The sequence below is a fragment of the Lepidochelys kempii genome, chromosome 12 (assembly GCF_965140285.1).
Source record: "Lepidochelys kempii isolate rLepKem1 chromosome 12, rLepKem1.hap1, whole genome shotgun sequence".
NCBI classification, from domain to species: domain Eukaryota; kingdom Metazoa; phylum Chordata; order Testudines; family Cheloniidae; genus Lepidochelys; species Lepidochelys kempii.
The window spans coordinates 22,455,185-22,479,207 of NC_136391.1; the positions used below are offsets into that span (position 1 = coordinate 22,455,185).

The window sequence follows — 24,023 nt, forward strand, 5'->3', positions numbered from 1 at the left end:
GTTTTTGGATTAGATAGATCTGACAGGATGGAAAGCAAGTTGTGTGTTTAAAAATAAACAATTGTTTTAAAGGCTGATGAGTAAATAAGGCCGATATATGGATTCAGATATTTATATTTTAGGGACCTAATAGTCGGCTATTAAGGCCTTTAAATACTAGTTTATTTTCTCCTCCAAGGCTCTAGGCTTCTCTTCTCACAAGACTTTCCCACCAGACTCTGACACCTCTTCTCTCCACAAAAGTCTCTTTTGCACCACCCTATCTTGAAGTCTACATGGGGCTGGGGGAGCCACCTGGTGGCTTAAAACTATTCCACTATTCTGTGGCTTCAAGGCCATCTGGCTTTCTTCCTGGATCTTCAGGTTGCATGAGGTGGCTGTCTTCCACCTAGTACAGCAGATCCACTGCCTTTCACACCCATCATTCCAGAAACAGTGTCCCAGAAAGCCTCTGCTGGATGAGACAAGAGACTACTTGAGACCCCATTTCATAGCAATGAGGCAGGAAATTCTCCTGTCTGCAGCAGACTGAGCCTGGAGTACGAATGTTGCCCCAATCTCCCTTGTGCAATAGCTAAGGAAATTACTCAGGGAAACCTGGACATTTCCCAAACTCCAAGTTCAGTCAGCAGAAGTTTTCTTCACCACGCTGTTGACAAACTGCAGGGTGAACAGAAATATTCCTGCATCACTGAAGAGTCTTTCAGGATTGGGAGACTGTGAACCTAACAAGCAGCCTTGTGAGAATTTGAGATGAAGTGGCAACCAAGACTGAGAGGAGTGAAAAGAGACAGACAGCCTTGAAGGAGTGGAATGAAAGGGGCATCACTCTACACTATGAGAAGTTTTCCAAGGTAAAGAGGGACACTGGAGTCTTTAAGGAAGAGAGAGGGTTCTGAAGAGAGTGGAGAAAGCCCTGGGTCTCAGGTAATGAAGGGTCAGAGGTGGAAGAATATTCAACAGATAAATATAATGCGAGAGACTAGTATATGGCTTGTATATGCCTTATTCAGTTCAGCCATGCACAGTATATAATTCAACCAAGCACACTATGCGTGTTTCTTCTAGATATTTTTCCATATATATCAATGAACATTCAGTAGCTCTAACTAGGACATCACATTTTGCTCAGCACAAAGTGAGTTAAATTCTTTATTTATATTGATGTTTATTATGCGCTACTTCCTATGCCCGTTCACTGGCTAAAAAACCCACAGCCATCAACAATTACACTAAGCCTCTAAAGTCTGATTGTTCTCTTCATCTGTAAAGTTGTTAAATGTTTGATACTCTTTTTCCAACTTTTAAATCCTAACAAAGAACTAAATTAACTCTGTCTCCTGCAAGGCTTAGTTGCTTGTTTATTTTACCTTCCCCAAAAAGCTTTCTTCTTCTGAATACATAAGGTGCTGGGGGTGGGGAAGGGAAGGGGTCTGAAGTCAGGAAAATAATTTCCAAATGCCCAACTATTTTACATGTGAATCATTAATTATTGGGAATGGGAATAACTATTTTGCCTTATTTCAAGAACATGCAATATTTCACAAGAATATAAGCCAGCATCCTTAGGAAAAAGAATATATAAAAATTCAGGGAGCAAAGACTGATCTAATTTCCTTCTATAAGCAGAAAGGAGAGTAGACTATCATGGGAAAGTACTTTTGCCTATAATCCGCTAAGAAATCACAACCAGACTAAACAGTAGGTGCCTGTTTTTCAATATTCTTCCATCTATCCATGTGTCTCTTATTCAACACTATATTGAAGATGGCACTATATCCCTCCACTCGGGGGAATCTGAACTTTGCCATGGATCCCTATCATTAAATAAAACTCTTTAATCAGCAAACACTACAAAGATATTACTGAGATGTTGGTACATAAGGGGAAAAGTTAAAAACTGAATAACGGGGAAAAGAGTTTTATGACAATTACAAGTTGCTTCACATAGTGATAAAGTTCTCATGTTTACATAATGCACCAAAACATGCTACAAATAGCATTATACATATCTCATATAAATCCATTTGCCAACCACACTCACAGCCAACCCTATGTTTACGACGGTAATGAAAGAATAATGCGTCCAACTAAAATGGAAGTACATAAGTAAACAAAAATGTAATTATCCAACTTGGAATTCAAGTGCCAAACAACATCCCAACACTAGAAAAAAATATCATTGTATTTTTAATGACAGGTTTCAGAGTAACAGCCGTGTTAGTCTGTATTCGCAAAAAGAAAAGAAGTACTTGTGGCACCTTAGAGACTAACCAAGCTCACGAAAGCTTATGCTCTAATAAATTGGTTAGTCTCTAAGGTGCCACAAGTACTCCTTTTCTTTTTGTATTTTTAATGACAAGCAGCACTGACTTTTGTTGTATGTCACGTTCATGATACATCTCAAACCAGTTCTAACACAGATACTGCAATGGTTCAACATGTTTTAGTGTGACACTTATACACGCTTCTGGTGAACATTTCCTTTCCTGAGGATCCAATAACTAGAACTATTAACTGAAGTTACAGGTTTCGTCAAGTCATCCAAGTTAGCTTCACCTTGAGCTTCCTACCACCAGTACTGGAAATATTCCAGCTGTATGTAGTGGGTATTGTATTGTAGCCTATATTCAGATGGAACCCTGTTGTGAATTTGTTTTGGTAGTTTTTGTTTTTAGAGGTGTTCTGTTTTCCATTTAAACACTGGAACTGTGTCAAGTGAAACTGGGTGTGAGAGTGTCTTGTGAGATACAGATTATACACAATTAGGAGATGAGCTGCATCGGCTACACTATTTTTGCCTCCTGCATTAGCTCAGGTTGAACTCAAGGAGTTACATTTCTAGCACAGTGTGCCAGGATTGAGATGTGTAATAATAATATAGAGAATCATGCCCCATTATTTTTAACTCCCAAGATTGGTAAAAGCAGTTAAGTGCTTACATCCCTGCATGCCATTCAGATAATTGACCCCAACCTGTAGAAAATGTAAAAGGTCCTTTTATTCTTCTGACTCCTAAGACTTGAGGTTCTTTTCCAATTTTAGAAGCCCTGCTAGTCTGTGGAAGGACTGTGGAAAACAAGTATAGTATCCAAAAACAAAAAGGAGAGAGAAAGTGGTAGTCAGTTCTGTTTTAATGCTTACTAAATAGTAAACTCTAATAATCCAACCTTCATATTTAAACTCCACTACTTTTCTCAAAAACAGATTTCCTGGGCTCTAAACATTTGGCAATATATGTGTAGCGGGCAAAGTACTGTTTCTTGGATAACATACATATACTCTATAATAAAACAGTATTCCTGTCTAATACCTGTGGCTTACAGTATTAGGCCTACAAGCTTCCAGCCTTTTGTCTATTACAGTGTTCAAAAAATGATTCCTTGACTTGCAGGCTGAACACAATATGAGCTTTTCCCAACTTCTTGATACCAGGTCAATGACCCTTTTACATTTTAAAACACAAGTAGTAGGTACCTATTGCCCCAACCTTTGTGTTGGGGCACACTATTCTGAGCCTATTTTTGTGGCATCTGAGTACCTTTACACATTAGATATCTTGACACTGCTTTTTACTATGCTGGTTAAAGAACAATGATAATATTGGAAGATCTGGTTTGGAAAGGACCTCATGAGAGAACCTCTTGCTCCAGAAGCTGATTGAAAATGATGAAGTTATTGCCTGGACACCTCTCCCACTGGCTGAGTTAAGTGCAGTGTTGCAGACTTGTTGAGGTTTGCTTGCCTTCCTGATGGCAGAACTAGAGTAACTATGATAGTCACTATGAGGAATAGCATATGAGACAATACACTGCAAAGGTAACCCAAAATGAAAAAGCTGGATGAAAGCTTTAGGACCTCTACTTGAAGAGACTAACAGTATACTCTAGTCACTGCCAGTGAAGATAGTAATGCTGTAAGAGGCTTAGTGCATGCGTGCAGGAGATTTGTGACAGAAAGTTAGAACTCCATGTCAAGCCTTTCATGCAAACAATAAATATTACTTCTGCTCATAATCAGACTTTTCTCCAGCATCGTCTTTGAATGTTGAACCTTTTTCAATTAATTAAAAACTATGCACTGCAGAGTGCATATTTTATCAGCCCTCAGCTGCTTAAGTGTCTAGAAAAGACCAGGCAGTTTTTCTTTTTCCAGGCAACCCAGAGCAAGTACTTGCAAGGGTCATATCTTTTTAATTATCTTTTCTCTCTTTGATTAATTATTCCGTCTGACAATAGCGTGTTTCTAATGCTATTCACCTGCCTTTGATGATTGACAACTTTTCTGTCTGATTCAAAGCAAACAGCTGCTGCCATGATTGCCTAGCAACCAGGATGTGATGGATGAGCCCCAAAGATGGATGGCTGCAATAAATCATGTCTCCAGCTATAAAACTGAAAAAAGGGATAAGAATAAAAGCGAACAAAAAACAAAACAAGGTTTCTCCCCATGAGTGCACTCAGCTCCTTACCAATTACACCTGAAATGGACTTTGTGTCTATTAATAGCAAAGTTTTCTAATCAGTAAGAATGCAATGATGCCATTTGTATCAAGGTGTGTTTACAATTGTTCCAGCAAATTGGCACTTGTACTTCAATTACCTACTATGTCGCACAAGTTGCAAGGGTAGGAGATCAAAGTTCTGCCTTCTTCTGTAGAAAGCCCTATAGAAAACAATATTATCTTTTTATAGTTTCTGTAACACTGGACTTTAATGAAGTGTATAAATCTGACTCTTTCTTATTTTTGGAGAAACAATACCAAAAGTAAAATGAAAGGGAGTTGTGGAAGGAACAGCAAACATCAGATCTCTGCTAAACTTTGTTTAAAAAACTTACACAAAGTTAGTGATCAGTTTGTGAAATGCATGTCATCATGCTATATATTGTTTATTAGATGTTGTTATAACCCTTTCCTCCTAGAAAAGCTTTTTGAAATCAAGAAAAAAGTTAATTTGACTCAACAATGATTCAAAAATATTATCTACTTCTACAAACTAACGTAAGCTAAAACTGATTTATTTTAATGACAAGCTATTGTAGTCTAACTTTTCCTACCATAATTTTAATTTCTACAGTATTTGCCATACAAGAAATATTAAATTCAATTAGCAAACTCAAATAAAGTCATACTTGGTACTGATCTTGAACAGCTTGCCCCAAATGCTTGTGCATGAATGCATGATTATTTTAGGTTTCTATTTTATTCATTTCTGAAACTGCGCTACATTGTTGCACTAAGTACACATTTTATGATAGTCACTGCCTACAGTTCCAAGTGACTTAAGACCTAACTGCTCATACAAGGCTGCATCCTTAATTCTTCCAGCAGGTGGGGATGTCCTGGTACTAGCAGAAGTACTTCAAAAACAGTAAGTGCTAACCCTGTCTAAGCATATAGACGGACCAGCCAGTCCAAGTACCAAACATCTGAAGGTAAACTCTACAGTTTAAAGACTCCCTGAAATGGAGGGAGAAGGTGGATGGAAGTGAAAATTGTAAACACTGAAATAATTATTTTACTAGGACGTGGCTTTCTTCACTCTTGTAGTATCAAAATGTAAGCCAGTCAGTGAAAAGAAGTTGAATTGTGTTAATCTTTTCATATGCATATTTTAAAGCATATTTTTATACTAGACCTGACAATGTCAAACAATGTTTTGCTTTAACAGCTACAGTCCTGTTTCTATTTTAATGTCATGTACAGTATGTAGCTGTGTTCATGCAAAAGCTTGCCTGTATCCTTGCAATAAGCCTTAGATTTGTCTATGTTATTATAATGATTAAATTTATCCCATTGAAGCACGCTCGCTCTCTCTCTCTCTCACACACACACACACACACAAACCCAGCCCCTAAAACAACTGTAAGGCACTCCTATAATGACCAGCTAGTATCTGGTAACAAACAATGAGAAAGCAAAGCCATCAATCAAAACGTGCACATCGAGGCCTCCACTCTGTCCCAGCTCATCCAGCTCTCAAGTTACAGCTTTACACGGCAAGTCTAAATAATATTCAAAATGATAAATGGCACTATAAGCCTGATATCCATCATCAATCTTTTTTTAAGGAACATCCATCTTCAATAATGCACGTTTGAATCATGTGAAACTGAGAGCTCCCAGATTCATTTACACAACCCCCAGCAAGCTGGTGCTGCTTGAATGATACATGTCAGCCAGTTTCTCCCAACTGCCAAACTAAAACAAAAACAAAAAACAGAGCATGAGAGAAAGAGGTTTGAACAACAGGACTTAGCAGATAATATGAAAGAACATAACCTCTTCAGTCACTCTGCCAATCTACCCCCCTCTCACCACACACACATACGCTTTCTCTGTCTTCCTGTCTCTTTCTCTCTCCCCAAATCAGCACTACTGTTGTAGCCATGCTGTACTAAGGGGAAAAGACAGCACTGCATGAAACTATGCTGTCCCGTCCCGTCCCCCGTCCCCCCCCACACACACACACACACCCTCCCTCGCTGTCTGGCAGGAACCATTTGATAAATGACACATGTCATTCTGTCAGGAGGAAAGGGTGGGTCAGTGATATATGGCTCTGCTGAAAAGGAAATCGACTCTTTGGCATGGTGCGGCTATTCTCCACCAGGATTTAGTTTCAGAACTCTAAAATGAAATCTACGATGTTTCAAGTGCATGGTTAGGGCAGGCTGACGTGCGGCCCAAAGAGCTTTTTTTTTTCCATCCTCTCTCTGCCCTTCAGATTTCAAAAAACTGTTCCACTGACTGGAAACTGCAAAAGAACATACATCTATCAAAGTCTTCAACAGTTATGATCCATGATAAAATTTAAATAGGTTGAGATTTCTATTTTTATTTATTACTGGGGGAAAAAATGGCACGCAGGCTTGACACAAAAGCAAGATAAAAATTAGCATGTTTGAAGTAATCGTCCCACAGCTTGACATCTGCATAGTAAATTTTAAAGGAAAAAAATGTGTCAGGCAGGCTTGAGCTGCTCCCTCCCCCCCCCCCCTTTCATTAGCTCACTGGCAGGGTGGCACTTCTGAACCTCATTACTGCAAGAGGATTTATGAAGCTGAACCCAATGGCAAAGAAAAGGCATCTGTCAATAATTGTAGGGAGCTGCACTCACAGCTTTGAAATCTCATTAAGTATGCAGTTATCAGGCATAAAGATCAAAAACATTACTCAACTCCGACAGAATCTTATGGAGGAACATTAATTAGCAACAGGCCTACAGTACAAAAAAAAAAAAAACAGACTTCCTCTCACACCTGCCCAACCCACAAACCAAAAGAAACACTCCCCCTCCCTTCAGAAAAAAATAATTCCCAGCATCTGAGACTGATCAAGTACATGAAACAAGAGAGAGAGGAAAAAAAAATCAGTTGAGACAGTCTTGGCGGTGAAGAGAGAAAAGGAAGAAGCTGTCAAAGTTGAGAAGAATGTCAGCACTGGCCCTGATTACAAGGGCCTATACAGTTCCCAGGCCTTTTATCATCCCTGCCATCAAAAACAGACTCTGTGTCACAGATGGATGACTGATGGCTGCCAGTCTTGAACAGCCTCGCCAAGCCTCTGGAGGCCCCGCTGAGATCTGGCCCTCCAGCAACAGGCTTGACCTAGCAGGAAAAGGACTTCAGGCACAGAGCCCAGTCCCAGAAATACTCAAAAACAGCACCCTTCTCTATGCTGTTCTTCCTTTAGAACAATTCAGTAAGAGGTTGGTTTGGGATTGTTTGTTCAGCTTACAGAAGTTAAACATAATACCTCTTCTCCCCACTACACAAAGACTATGTATTATTTGAAAACAACACAGGGGGGGTCTTTTTTCACTCTACATTAACTATATTTTTCTACTTTTCTTTATAATTCACATTCTAAGCCTGATCTGTACACTCAATTGCGTAGAAAACACAGAATAGTAAAATATAAATGGGTTGGGGAGAGACCTACAAGCATGTAGACAAAAACCAAGTGATCTTTGCAGCATTAACTATGGAGTGCAACTAATTAAGAACTATGACCACATCAACATTTTTGTTTCAGTGATATCCCACTGGACATCTTTTTCCCCATTTCCTCCTTATCAAAAAACTGTTTGCAAACAATAATTCAAAGCTACTTCTAAAAAAAGAAAAAATAATCATCCCCACTTGGGCATATACCCACAAAAGTTGCTCTCTAGTTACTTGCTAAGCTTCATACATTTTATATTTCCCATAATTCTGCACAACAAGAAAGTATTCAATTGATAACTGCTCCATTTCTGTTATTTACTACGTATTCGATTTTAATGCAACATACAAATCTGTCTCTTATTTCATGAGATATACAGTGATATTTACATGTCACTGGCAACATCTGTAAAGACTGGCTTCTTAAATAACTATATTTTTAATGGATTACAGTGTCAAATATACATACACATAACTAGCTGAGATTCTCCACCAGTTAGAGACTTTTCCATTTCCAAAATCCATTCATTTAAAAATTAATGTCATTTAAATAAAAGTGTCATCTTTGACAAAATAAGGAACAGGAAGTTTAGCTTTAAACAAGATTTTTTTAAAAGAATTTTACTTAGAGTGTTACAATAAGGTGTTTATATTTTTTCATATGCTTACCATATTACTTTTATTATGTGTAGCATCAAAGTGATTATAGCAATTATATCTAACAGAATTAATTATAGAACATCCCATCATTCCTGAATACATAATACATTAGAGGTAAGCCAAAGAAAGAAAACATCTTGATTGTAGTAACTATTGTCGGAATAAATTTCTCCCCAAGCATAAAGGCAAAACTAAAGTCAAAAATTTAAGAAACAGAGGGGCAATAGATGTTTAAAATATTAACTATTTATATGTGCGTGTAAAATCAAGTATATTTTTAAATAGAGATACTGGCCTGCTTAAAGCTGAACTGGCACAAATAACCATATAAAATCCATTAAAGATTGTTTTATCACAAAAAATGGAAACTAGCCAATTCACCTAACAAATGTGTTAGTACATAAAGACAAGACTGTGTGGGTGAAAGAGTTACAAGCCTTTACGTATGCAAAATAAATTCACTCAAAGCTTCATTAATATTAATTTAAATTCAGAACCCATTTACATTAAATTGTTCATTAAAAATTGCCTATTTTATGCAACATGCATTCCACAAAGAACACATAAGAAACTGAAACACAGGGCTCAATTTAATGATAAAAATGAAATATCAAAAGTAAATGAATTTCAGTCATTCCAAACGTATAATAATACAGCTCTTTCTTCAACATAAACTTGTTAAGTTTGGTGGGAGTTTGGTAGAGGGGCATGAAAATTGTATTACTTTCCCCCACTAGAAGCTTATGGAGGTGTCCTTTTGACCTCTCTACCTTAATATAGCCTTGCTAAAACAAGAATTATTCATGGCCAGTACATAACCACCTCCACAAAAATGTCTGTTTATTGTGAATGTGCTTAATTATGTGAAAGATCAGAAGTTTACTCTAAACAATGTAAAACTTACTCTAACCACTTAAAAAAAAAACTAATATGAAAAGAAGGGGAGTTGAGTGGTAACGTGGGTTGGGAATGGAGAGTTCTTCATTTGGTGAACTCCCATGCCAAAAAATGTAGTGAACTTACCCGATTCCCAAACAGCTGTTCTGGATGAAGAAAAGAGAGTCATAATTAATAACATGTGTTCTGACATTATGAATTAATAATTTATAATTAAGCACAAACACAAAGGTAGATTATTCTTGGAGACACACCTTTACTGTCTCAGCAAACAAGATAATGGCAAAAAGCTTTCAGGTATTCTATGACCTTTTGGTGATTGTTTTTTCCCGGAGTATACACCACTGATTGTTTTCTTTAAATAATTTCAATCTTTATGATTACAATGAAAAGTGTTTAAATTCTGTAGACTATTAAATACTGATGAACTATCTGTTGGCTAAAAAATGTCTTTCAGTCGTAAAATTGGGAAAATTATGGGGAAGAAGTCTTACAGTCTTTATGACAACAATCCCTTTATCTGAGCCATTACAGTTTTTTCATGTAAATGGTCATAAACAATTTCAAGCACTTATAATGTTCTATTCTGCATTATTATTCTTAAAAAACTACAATGCCTTCTGCTCATGGATGATGGCTTGAATCCTTTGAACCAATTTTTGATGTAATTTATTAGTAATGTTGAAATCAAGGAAAAACTAACTGATTACATGTTTCCAGTTCTCATGCTTTAGGTAATGACACACAAAAAAAGAACACATCCATTGTTTAGTGGGATTTTTAAAATTAATTTAATGACTAACTGCAAATGCTGGAAACTAGAATTAATCTGTCTGGATAAAAAAAGGCTTACAGACATTTAAATGCATGTATCGGGACACTTTATCAACCTAACATAAAATTGTCATCTTATCTTATTATATGACTATTTTATGCATGTGTCAAAAAATTTAAAAATGAATGCCTGTCTATTCAGTCTAATTACAACTCCATATTATCTGTCTGGATGTACCAGTCCATATCATTGTTACTAAATACAATATACTGTATTCACCTTTCATTTTTAACTTCAAGCACATAAACCACAATTTGGGGTGTAACTGAATAAAAATATCCGAGACTTGAACACCTGAGTATCATTTACTAAAGAGCCCATCTCATGTAATTGACAGATAACACGATTGTGCTAGGTGTGTTATTTTCAGTACTGTATATATACATACACACACAAACACGTGCATGCACGCGCACACACGACCACCCCTACTTTGCAATAGAGTATTTTAGGCATTTTTACAGTTGATCTAGTAGTTGTGTCATGAAATGGGGCTGTATTCAAATTTACAAGACTATATTTGGATGAGCTGAGAAACAGTCAAGATATTGGATTAAAATATAGACTACTATATGGTAAGGCTAGCTAGTTACAAGGTTTGTACAGAAAGCTACTTGTGAGACTACTTTATGCTATGGTAAATGATTTATTTTCACTCACTCATTTATCACTACATGTATACGTAATCATGTATACAACACACTTTAAAATTTACTATGCACTTCATACCCCGAAGGTGATCTTTTCTATACTCTAGTTTACACTAATCCTGAAAACAGCATTGACAAAAAGGAACCACTCTAATTCTGCTAACTCACCCTAGCTTCACTGCATTTCCCATAACCCTGCAGCAGTCACAATTCATTCTAATCACTTTACAAAACAATCTTTAGTAAAAAGAGGAAAAATGCAGACTTGTGAGCCAATTTAAGAAATAACTGCTGATACATCAGTTATTGACTATTTCACTCCTGCTCACGATAGCGCTCAAGGCAAAACTGAGAACAAAATGACAACATCAACCGCACGCAATAAACTGTGGCCCAAGAGAGCACTGAAGCCCTAATTGACAGCTGTCAAGCTAATGGGAGCAATGGCAGCTGATTCTCGAAAATTCTGTTTTCCAGCAGGATATTCAGTGGAATCTATCAGGCCTTTTTACATTTATGCCCTGTTTTCTTTTTGCATTGTTCCTCACACTTTGCAGAAAAAAAAAGCAGAGGACAGCCATAACTAATCATTTTGTCAGCTTGCTGCTAGGAAGAATCTCTGTCCAACAGAAAAATATGTGGCAGGTTTGGAGGCAAATAACATACCAAGGGCTGACACTGCAAGTACCTTTATAGGTAGTCTACTTTATCACTACATTTACTTTGCGGGGTATGTATGTAGTTGCCGGGCATTTATGTAGCTTCAAGCAATTCCCATGAATTACGGAATGCGTTCAACTTCCTGAACTCATATCTGCATGTCTAGAATTTTGTCTAAAGACCTATGTGTTATCTCTCAACAGAATTTTTGTTATACACTTTTGGCCTGATTTTCAAAGCTGCTGAGAACCCACAAACACCACTGAATTCAATGGAAATTAGAGATGCTCAGCACCTTTGAAAATTAATCAGTTATATTAAAGTGTTCATGTTGATGGTGTGTGCCTCTTCAGAATGTAAACACTAAGGTTGGGTTTAGAGAGCTAAATAGAGCAGAGAAAGTGTGTGGATTATTTCTACTGGTTGGAACACATTTTAGTCGAAAAAATATCACAGCCCCAAGTTCTATAAGAGGTTTCAAATGCAGCATTATTGTCTGGGCCTGAAACCAGTAATTGTTTCATTCAATAAAAAAAAATGTAAATGAGTTTCCAACAAACCATTACAGTTTCCAGTCCTTTTAAAGAGTGAGAATAGAATGTATACAGAATGTGTATTAAGTCTTTTCAGTCAATGAGACTATAACCACATTGTCTTGATCTTTTAAATAGATGTGTTTGTAAAAAATAATAATAATAATAAAATAATAAAAAGCTATAATTTAAAGATAGATAATTATTGTTTGCATGAACCAGACTGGCCTCCATTAGTATACTATTTCTCCTAGACAGTAGCCTTTAACTAATAAGTGTTTTTCTCCCTTCTAACTTAAATGGCAAAAGTCACTGGAACAGCAACTGTAATTTAGATCTTTCCCTTACATTAACAAGTGTAGTTAAAAACTATGATCCTCTGACATTTCCCCCCTAATTTATCCATGATATTCATCAGTCTTAAAGCAAACAAACTGAAATTTTCATTTTTATGGATTCTTGATTCTTAAAGACAGCTTTAGTCTTCTACAGTGTGGTGTTAACACTTGGGCTAGACATAAAGAATTTGTGCACCTGTCTGTTATGTCTGCAAGCTCTGTGCTGCTGAGAGTTCTTTGTTGTTGTTATTCTACTCCAGACCATTAAAAGGGCCCTAATTCCTATGACATGATTATCCAGGTACCAAAGCCCATTTGTCACCTGCAGCAGAAAATTGAGTTAATGCACAACTAAAGGCAACCAGGACTGTGTAATATCAACTTGATTACATCAAACTAGCTGCAAACCTAATTCTGCTGGATGACACTGCGTGGAGCTTGTCATCTCCAATCATTAAAGCTGTCAGGAATCCATCAGGTTTACAGCTAATTAGGTGAACACTAATGAAGCTGGCAAAACAACTTTTCTTTTTTTATGGCTGAGCGGACCTTTCAGTTTGGAGAGAAAAAAAATCTAGAGTATTCTCAAGGTTGCTGGGGACTGGATTTCCTGAGTTACCAATCAGCAGACATCTTTAATTCCCCCCATCCTTCCAGTCCTTTTTTAAATTTATTTATTTTTGGTCCACCGGTACAAAGCAATCAATTTGTCATCACTTTCAGAATGCCACAAAAGCAGTCATGAACCTTATAACTTGCAGCTATGAAGCCAAAAAGAAGGGAAAAAATGAGAAGTTTCTTGTGCCTCATAATAAAAAAAACCCTCACACAGCACACTTATTTATCTTCATGCACTTATCAACAGCATAAATGTTTTTGGTGTTTTTCCCCCCACTCTTCTTAAATAAGTAGCCCTTCAGTCATTCTACATCCCCCATATCCATTAGGCAGAGGCATTTTGATAAAGTAAAGCCAAAGCTAGTGTATGGGAAAGAATGAAAGCACTCACTCTGCCAACTTCTGATTGACCATTAAGCTATTGATGAATGTGCCTGTCAGGAGAGAGACAATTAAATCAAATATGAAACAAAGTCGTTTTGACGGGTCATTTTGATAGAGTAAAACCATTCTTCCATCTCCTATTAGTCCTGCAGTCAAGTTTTTGTAATGAATATTTCTTAACTAACCTGCTATTTCTTAGCTGTTTTTAAAAAGTGTAAAAAATACTTTTGCCTATGCTGCTAATAGAAAAAATAACATTTCCAGTCTGATTAATAAAACAGCATTTAGCAGGAGGCAATTGTCATAATAATTTATGTTTTATGTGGTAACCCCCAAAAGCTACAAATGTAAAGATTACACTTTTACTAAATGTAAAAGATATATCATACATCATGACTAGTTCACTTAAACCAAAAACAGAAAGACAGAGTACTTGAAAATGTGTGAATTCACCAGAGAAAGATTCTCCTAGAGTCTTAAAGTCCAAACTATAGCTCACCTCTTTGAAGATTATATCCAACTTTTCTGAAAACCAAGTTCTTCAAAAACTGAATTACGTTTACAGCCTAGACTTTTCAAATTACGTCGAAGGACAAAGTTTTGAATCCATTTTACAAGTGTCATTATTTGATGGCACTAACCTGAAATTCAACATATTAAAGTGTATTATTTAAATAAAATGTTTGTTAGAGTATATTACTATTGCACTTTAAAACGTTCCAAACTTTCCAAATGTCAGTATGTAGACTAAGACTACAAAATCTACTGTGAACAAGTATAGTTTCTTCTATTACAAAACAAGTATGTTAAACTTAAGTATACTTAAGGTGGTGAGGAAATGTACATACAGTTCCATATATTTTATGTTATTCATTGTGTTGCTTGCTGCTTACTAAGTTCAAATCATGCCACTTTGAAAGGTTCTCATATTTCTAAGTGCACTGGCAGATTTTTTAAAGCATTTCTTCTGACAATGCTGTCATAAGTAGCAAGATTACTTTATTTAGGTTTTAGTAGGTAATTCTGAATGGACTAATTAAACCACTTGGAAAACTACTACAATTCATGAATATACATGGGTCCCTCCTAAAGAATGCACCATGAGTATTTTTTGCTTCAGTCTACACTTAAATTATTGGTCCCCAAAATAGCTAACCCTTCCTAATGAAGGGAGAGACTATATCTCTACCCATTCAGTATAAGGATCATCAATATCAAAATGCATGTCCATATGATTATGTCACAAAACTAACCAAAAGTCCCTGAAGTTGCACTGACAGAGAGTTGACAGGCCAGATATGACGTCACTGAGTCTGGCGTTACTATGGCAAGTGATTTATTGATGTTTATTGGGAATGAATAGATCAAAGGCAGCCAGATGACAGGTGATCAATCAGCCATCAAATCAAGGATGGCAACAGGCCAAGAAAACCTTTTTACACCCCACATACCTCCATTATTGTAAAATAATGTTTTTATTGGGTTTTCCTCCACCTGTCCACCCCAAATTTGGTTTTTCCACAAAATGCTACTCAAGTTTAAGAGGAGTTGACATTCAAGGCATAAAGAAACAGAACAAAATCCACAAGGGCAAAAGCCCAGAAAATAATTTCTTAAAAGGAAAAAAAAAAAAGAGCTAGTTATCGGATAACACACCCTTTGCATTGGTTTCCTTCGCAGCTCCCCAGCTTGGTCTCATAAATGAAAAAAAAATCAATAGGATTAAGGGAGGAGATTGCCAAAGAAAGTGACCAACTAGGTGGATCTGCTGGTCCAGTGGAGATGTCTCCAGTGCAGTACAAGGGGGAAGAGGGAGAAAGATAAACTTGGATAAAGGAGTCTTGTCTATGGTTTGATCTTCAAGTAACACTGCAAGCCTGTAATATCACTTTGTGCCACTTACCACACATACATACATAAGTACATACATACACTAGCTGTTTACAAAGAAATTATCAATGGCTTTCACAAACTGCTTGTGAGTGTATTGAAAGAAGGGGATGGAGACTGTATAGGGAAGGAAGGGGAGAAAATCAAAGTGAGTGCCAAAGCAGGGATTGGAAATGAGCAACATTTACCTCTCTTTTCCTCCACCCCTATAGCCACACACATCTTTTCAACATACACATCTATTATATCCCTCGTTTTCACAAAGTGTCGTCCCCAAAACAGAGGAATAGGAGGGGGGGAAAGGGGATTGGGGGCGCTGGGAATAAACCAAAAGTAGGAAAAAAAGACCATCATGCCCAACCCCCCAGCCCCAAAGGAGAAAAAAAAGCCACAGTGATGTGTCTGCCTGACCAAGTTCACTCTGCAAAATCCAAGGCGTGCAACGGGCAGTCCCTGGGAGCTCAGAGCAAACCCAACTCGCTCTGCCCGCCGGAGAGCGGTTATGAAAGAGACAGAGGCGGAGAGGGGAGAAACAAACCGCCTGGGAAGGCAGCGCTCGTACCTGCTGCGCGCCGGGGCGCTTGCTGCTTCCTCCTCGGCATGCTGAGCTCCTGCGGCCGCCGCGGGTGCCAGGAGGGGGTGGGCTGCCTCGGGGCAGGGGTGGGCAGAGTTGCTTCAGCCCCGGAGATCCGGTGAGCGGCCCCAGGCTCGGCGGGCGGGCTGGGGGGTGTTGCGGCTGTGCATGCGGCGGCGGCGGCGGCGGCGGCCCGCAGGGAGAGGCGGGCGGGCAGGCGGAGGGGGAAGTTTGACAAATCGCCCCAGAGGCCGGCGGCGGGGAAGCCCCCCGACGAGGGGTGCGCGCAGGAGGGCCGGGGAGCGCCCGCCGTCCGCCCCGCCCCGCACGCCCGGTGCCTGGCCGGGCGCGGAGATCACGGCATAAAGAAGGGGGGGGTCGCTGGCGGGAGTCGGCAGAGCTTCAGGCGGCGCCCCTGGCTCCGGCTCCCGGCTCGGCGCTGGAGCAGCGGCGGCGGCAACAGGCAAAGCTTGAAGGGAAACGAGATGATCGCAGTGTCACTCCAACTAGTCTGCGGAGCGGGAGCGGGAGCGGGGCACCGCGCTCCCCCCGGCCCGCGCCTTAACTCTTTGCGCAGCGCGCCGCAGGCGCCGCCAGAGGGACGGGCTGCCGGGGGTGGGGGGGGACCCCGGATCCCCTCCCCCTGCAACACCCAGGGGGGACCCCCGGATCCCCTCCCCCCCTCCGACTGCCGGGGGGGGACCCCTCGTTGTGCCCACAGGCTGGACCCCTCCCAACTTTGCCCGCCATCGTCAAGGGGATCCATGCTGCCTGTAGCCAGGGACCCCCCCCTCCTACCTTCCGGGGGTCCCCCGCCACAGCCAGGGGACTCGCTCCAGCCCAGCGTGTAACCAGGGGACCCCCCCACGCCTCCCCGAGGCCCTCACGTCTCCTCCCCTGCTGCCATAGCTGTCCCTTGCAGCCAGGGGCACCCATCTCCTGCCCCCGCAGCTGCCCACCACGGCCCAGGAAGACGCCACCCGTCTCTGCCCAAGTCTCAGCCACCCCCAGGCCCGCCGAGAGAAATGTGGGGCCCCGGTACATCGTGTGCGCTGGGACCCCTCTGCTCCCAGGTCAGCCCAGTTCCGGGGGCTGTCGGGGAGCCCCGAGCTGGGGGCCCCAGTGCACTTGCCCCCTGCCCCTTCCCCGGCTGCCACCCACCTAAGCACCTGAACCCTCTCTCCATAAAGGCCTGATGTGCCAGGGCAGGTCCGCTCCCTGCACGGTGACAGCAAATCAGTCATGGGGGGGAGAGGGGAGCCAGCCAGCCCGGCGTGACTCCGGCCCAAGCAGCCCAGCTACCCGGCAGTGACACTGAGCAGGGCGGGGGGGGGGGGGGAAACGACTCCGGACCCTCTCAGGGCGTAGTGGTGCTTTGGGGATCTTTTTGCTTTTCTTTTTAAACAAAGTCCCCCACCCCCTTTCCGGGCAGCCTGGAGCATTGTTTGATCCTCCCTCCCCGGTGCATTGAAAAAATACAATACATCAACAACCCCACCCACCCTTTCCTTCCTCCTCTTCTCCTCCCTCCTTCCTTCCCAACTTACCAGCGTGCCCCGGGTCTGGGGAGCTGGCCGGCTGCTGCTGCCGCAGCAAACGCACCTCCAGCGCCCCGGCTTGCACAGCGCACACCTTGCTGGAGCCCAAGCAGCGAGCAACTCCACTTTGCACCTCTCCGTCGCTGTCTGTGCACGTCTCGCGAAGTAGCTCCGGCTGGAGGGTCGGGGAGATGGTGATGCTGCCTAGGTTTCTATTCTTTCAATCTTTGCAGTGCCCCGAGACGCCTTCGCTGGGGAGACTGGGCAGCACTTGCTTGCAAAAATCCCCCCCTCCCGCCACACACACACACACACACACACACACACTCACAAACTCTCCTTTGAAGATTACTTTTTTGCGGGGGGCGGGGGAGGTCCAAGTTCATTGGTGAAATCCTGGGTTTAGCGAGCGCTGGCGAATCGATGCGGTGCGAGTTTGATTGTGTATTCCTGGGTTGCAATAATGTACATCAGAAAAGAGGGGATGGACTCTAACGGTGTTTCAAGTGCTTTACGAACATGGATCAGACGCGATTGCCAAACACCTTCGTGGCTGCCAATGGCTCTCCCCCCTCCTTTCTTTGTGTGGCTGATAGATATTTAATGACAGCTACAGCAAATCACAGACAATCGTCTGAGTCCCAAGATGCCTTCTTTACTTAAGAGAAGTGAAGCAAACACCAGTAGCAAATAATTTTCCTCCTCTCTCTCTCTCTCTTTTTTTTCACAGGGGGAGGGGGAAAAGGATGATCTCACTTTTACGGTAAGATCAGAAAATCTCCACTCGCCCCCATTCTTCAAGATCTGGGATAATTCCAAATACCTTACTAAGTGCAGATGTTGTTGCGTCTTCTCATCTTGTAAAGCCGACTTGACGTTCCTTTGCTCTTGCTTCTCTTTTCAAGTTGCAGGAAATTCAAATACTTTACATAAAAGGGTGGAGAAGTTTTGGGGGGGGCTTTTTTGTATTATTAGATTTTTTTTAAAAGCCGATCTTTAGGATGAAAAAAAAAATATCGCAATCGCCTAAAGTCCCCGGGAAATTGCTACTGTTGGGGGAAAACGAAACATTTCTTGCAAACAAGAAAATGGTGAGTTGTCAAATGCCGCTTGTGCTGCCAAATTCGCTCCGTTCCATTTCATTGATATTTGCTGGTTTCTTCTCACAGTTATAGTATCTGACCACAGAAGCAACGATCAGATCTGCTTAAGAGACTACAACTGAAACGTTACCCGCCCCCCTCCCCTCCAAAAATCGTGTGTATGTGTGTGTGTGTGTGTCTGGCTGCCTTGTTTGCACCAGAAATAAGCGACTTTCACTGAATCGGGATGTTTTTAGCCCAGTCTCTCTCTCTCGCCCGCTCTCCCCCCCCCTCCACCCCCCTGCTGCTATGGCATTGCATGCCGTTAGATCCGCCCTAACATCTGTCCGTCTAACCATTGGCGTATCCATCAGTGTCACTCTGACTGCACATTGCAACGACAACACATCAGACATAACATAGACTGTGATTCAATACAAATACCTAACATACTAAACAACTTAACCAGGAAGGAGGGGATCAGCCGCAGCACAAGTATTTACAAATGTTAGACAGGCTCGGAAAACATAACGGACTAGGCTTTAATTAATAACTCATTCTTCCTTTTCCCCTCCTCTCCCTTTACATACAAACTGAGAAATAGAGAACCTAAATAATTTAGCGTAATCCTAAAGGATACATAATTGCCAAAGGCAGTGGAGAGGGACTGGAGGAATGGACAGGATCAGCGTGTCAGGACCAGCTGCAGTCTCGATTTCTTCAGGGGAAACCGCTAAATCTGTATCAAATAAAACACAGATATTGAGTAATGTATAAACTGCAGTTTTAAAAGACTGCTAGCCTAGACGGATGAAGTTCTGCAACAGACACTGTACAGCATGGAGTATTTCACTTAGTTTTGGAACATGAGATGCAAAGACAAACTTTCACAGTCACTGCTGAATTAAAGGGAAACATAAAACTGACTATATTACTGGTTAAACAAAAATCAAGATGAGAACTACTTAAGGTATGGATTAAAATATGCTAGAAAAGTACAGTAAAATACAAGTAGTAAGGATGTGTACAATTATTTAAGTCATTTACATACTATTTCTAGATGTGGGGGAGCAGATACTTGTTTCAAGCCAGAAAATATGTTGATTTTCTATTAGTTAGCTCCAGAGCTTCCTAAGCAAGGTTCTACACCAGCCAATTATTATTTTCTGCAAATCCAAGGAGTTTTTTCCCCAGGTCTGCTCGTCTTTCACCACATGCATATTCCAATATAAGCTTATTGCTTTCACTACACCGTGCATGGCATCGGACACTGGAGGCTGGATCAAGGATTCAAAGAAGGCTTATACAAGGGGAAAGGGTTAAAAGGTTTTTTTATGCATTGCGATTCTGCAAGTTCGCAGTTACCCTTACTTTCTTCAACTATATAGACTTCGTCTAGATTCATGTATGTGCTGACATTTTTCCTATTGCAGTTTATATATATAGACACAGGCATGCAATTATTAATTTTGTGGCAAGTAGATATCAAAGAGTAGCTTTCATTCATGTATACATAGATAAATGCTTGGGAGATGCCAACAGATTGCAACAGCAGTTTAACGATGTCACTAAGGGAGACATTTGTAAGAAAACCGTAACTACACATTAAAACATTCATCTTGTTTTTAGAAGGGTCAGCAAAAAATTATGAGAGTAGTAATCTAGTAATAATGCACCGGTTTGAGATCAGCCCTTTTTAACGTGAGAAGCTAAACTTTCTGTAAACAGTAATTGGTGGGCTTTTCCCAATTGAATTAGAAACAGAAACACACTCTCGCTCGCTCGCTCGCTCCCTCCCTCCCTCCCCATATATAATATGTATGTATAGTATAAAGTGCCCAAACAACCAGCAAGTTGTAGAACAATTTGATGTGTTAACTGTTTGGAATGTTTTTTAAAGGAAGAAAAAATCTATTTAACTCTCCACCAGACAAATTACAGACTAAAATGCAGATTCTGTAAAGTGCATTAGCTTCTTTTGGGGGTCACAGTCTATTACAGAAGATCAGAACCCGTAATTTTATTAAGTGTAACATTTACAACCATCATGCATAAAATCGATGACTGTACAGGCTATAACCACAAAGACTCAGCACATAAGACTCAGCCCTAAGCTTTCTTTTACCGGCAGTTTTCAAACAAGATACATATTATTTATAAGAAAAGTTCCATAATTAGGCAGCCATCCCTTCTGGACTTCACATGTACTAAGAATGTTTTATAGTTCAACAGTGTCCACAATTTGATGGCCTTCTTTGGCTGTATATTTTCACCATTCATTTCATTTTCCTGCAGCATAGTGTAACACATTTACTAAGAAGCCAACCTGTTAAAACCAACATTAAAAAAAGAAAAAGGAAAAAAAAAAAGCAGGTACGACACTGAACCGACAAAGACTCCACTGAATTTAACTATTAATGAGGTTAACAACAAATGAAGATCAATATTAAAGTGTATTAAAGTGATGAAGAAAAATTTCCTTATACCTTTTTTCTTTTTTAAGTAAAGTACTGCTGTTTAACCACTCGTTCATTATAAGTAAGGAATGAAGAGGTGTGGGGTTAAGTATAGGTGTAACTCCTTTCAGAGATTGATTTTTATTACTGGTTGATTGCTTTTCAGGAGGTTCACACACGATGTGTGACCTGCTTGCTCTTTGGCTACTTTCCATTCAGTCCAAACTTGCTAATATCTGGTTAATTCTGGTGTCTTCATCCTTTTCAGTGAAGGCAAAAGAACTAACCCTAACTGACCTGGTCTTCACAAGTTGAACGTCATTAGCAGTGAATTAAAGCATCTAAGAAGAGTTTCACATTAATGTTTGGGCCTCTTGAAAGGCTAGAAGTAATGGTAAATCAATATGTGAACAGAGATAATGAAACACAAAACCACCATAAATAGGGAATCTTAGGAACTAGTTCTTATCATGCAAAAGAACCGAGGCACTGTTATCGCTGGAGGGTGAGTGAGAGAGAAAAATTTGCTAAGGTACCTTGAAGAAGTAAAGAAGATAGAAGAAAATAAGTTTGTTGTGAAAGAGCAACATAAGACCATTTCAGTTCTTAGTATACTCATCTTTGACTAATTGCTGCTATCTTATAGAAGCCCACAAAGAAGGAATAAGCTATCTAAACAAGATCGAGCTATCTCTTCCAGATCTTGTGCCACAAGTACTCCTTTTCTTTTTCCAGATCTTGGTTAACGTGAAAGATGCACTTATTACATTGGAAGCACGTATTCAGAAAGATCTATTTGCAGTAGCCGCATTAAACTGCCTATTGTTAACTTTGAAAGTTCTCATAGCTCGTTTGAAACAAACAACATAATAAGTGCAATTGTCATATGTCATCGTTTTCTGTTTTTCAAGAGAGAATGAACATATATTTTAAAAGCTTTGTGACCCATTATCGAAATGTAAAAAGTGTGCAGAAAGTACCTTGTTTTCTACTGGCTAAGAACAAAGGAGAAACATATACATCAGAATTATAATAGATTAATACCTATCTGACAAGTTTGATTTTTAAAAAATTCCACCATCAAAAACAATACTCCATTTCTGTAAAAGCAAAGCATTGGTAGTAATAATTATAACTGCAATAATAAATCTGAGACGAGATTAAAGAAGTTTGGCAAAATCTACACAACTTTATTAGAACACAGTTCTTTAAAAATGTCTGTGAATTCCCAAACCCTTCCGAATACACATGAATAAAAGTTTTCCTTTGGGCTAAAATCTTTGCTTGAATGTAAATTGTTTTGGTATCTGAATTTACACAGCAGCCAAGTTTGTTTTTCTTAGTTCAGTAGCTTTGCTTTAACGAACCAGATGTTTTGTCTGTAAATTCTCCAAAGGACTTTTACATTTATGACATTAATAAGCCTCAAAAAATCAGAGTTTAGATGTTAATGCTACTTTGATCAGAATTGGGCATCTTTGGGAGTGCATTTGATAGGAAAATAGGAGAATGTCATAACCCTAATGATTTGAACTATTCCTTCTAACCCCCAGCTAATATTTTGTAAAACACTTTGCCTCCATAGGAAGCTGACAATAATTCCCGACCCTAAGACTTTTAACATATATCTAAAAGCCACTGTGAGAAACTTTGGTGTAGAAACACCGAGGAGTTGCAAGCAAACTCCAGTAGCATTTTTAACCTTTACTAGCACGATCCCCGCGATCTAACAAAAGAGGTAGCTAGCTTTAGTACACCGACTGAGTTCCAGTTTCCTAAATTTCACTCTAGCATCTCGCTGTGCTGTTTATACACATGCCCTCTGAGCGATTTTCACCAAGAGGGCATGCAGGCGCGCATTTAAAAGTGACACCTTTTATCTCCAGATTATTGCATTGAATCTTGGGGGCAAATAAATCTTGCTAGAGCTTTCAAGGCAGTATTACTTCAACAGAGAGTTCACAAAATCCCTCCCATCGTCTTTAAAAACTGCAGCAGCGATTCCTCCTGCAGAGGGGACACTGCGTTGATCTCGTCCCTCTTTGGTCTCCCACAGGTGGAGTCCCACAAGCAGATTCTTTTAGAGGTTCTGTCCCAACCCTTAACATCAGTCATGACAGTAAAGTGGCGCAAAATCGTTCTTCACACACTAAGTCAAACAAGTCCATGAATTAAGTTTAGGCTCCAAGACAAGTTTCCCTTTCCTGACCCTGCTGTGCGGCTGCTGGAGCCTTGCCTTTCCCCAGAGAAAAGTTGGGAGCCGTGGGCGTGTTTAGAGGGCTGCTCTCAGTTGATACATTTCAACCAGGGAAAGCAGATATGTCCCTTGGACTGCACGGAGCGGGAGCCCCTGCAGAAATGGGCTCATGGAATTAATTCGGGGGCAAATTTCATCAGGGGTGCAGCCCTAATCCTCCCCCCTCCCACCCATCCAGCTTCCCTCTCTCAAACTGTGTTGCTGGAAGACTGAGTGTCGCTCTGACCTAATCTGACCCCCCCCCCCCGACCCAACTAAACGTGTACTAGGGGCTGTACTTTTTGGTGCATTAAAACAAGATCCATCGTCGAAGTTCAGTCTCGTTGAATTAGAACTTTTTTGCTCAAAAGGATCTAAGGTCTCCGAAGAAACAACTGGCCGTTGCTTTGAAGAAAATAAGCAATACCATTCAGAGCTACTGTAGCGTAAGGCATTCACTTGGGCAGTAGAACAATCTTTTTATGAAAAATAGTTACAGATCTTGGAACTTGATCATATGTGACAACAAAAGCTATTGTGTTAGCAGAAGGGGTTTAGTTAATTTTACCTATAGAAGGTTTGGGAACGCCTTTGTATAGACTGGCAGTGATCCTGCAGCTGATTAGTTTGAAAGCGCATTTGAAGGATGGGGGCGGGGAGGGGAGAGCAGGAAAGTACTTCCCTTTTATTTCTTGCATTACCTGAAAGTTTTCATTGCACAGGTA

At 40.3% G+C, this 24,023-nt stretch overlaps 1 protein-coding gene across 1 annotated transcript in view; it reads right to left on the reverse strand.

Annotated features, from left to right (window-relative positions):
• The window catches only part of TSHZ3 (teashirt zinc finger homeobox 3), a 69,186-nt gene extending 51,184 nt beyond the window's left edge, over nucleotides 1–18,002 (reverse strand). Inside the window, exons 1-2 of the mRNA XM_073307817.2 lie at nucleotides 17,534–18,002; nucleotides 15,975–16,455 (exon numbers count right to left, since the gene is read on the reverse strand). Of these exons, the coding sequence (XP_073163918.1) occupies nucleotides 15,975–16,014 (40 nt within the window). The 5' untranslated portion in view covers nucleotides 16,015–16,455; nucleotides 17,534–18,002. The remainder of the gene's footprint in view (nucleotides 1–15,974; nucleotides 16,456–17,533) is intronic.
• Nucleotides 18,003–24,023: the final 6,021 nt, after the last annotated feature.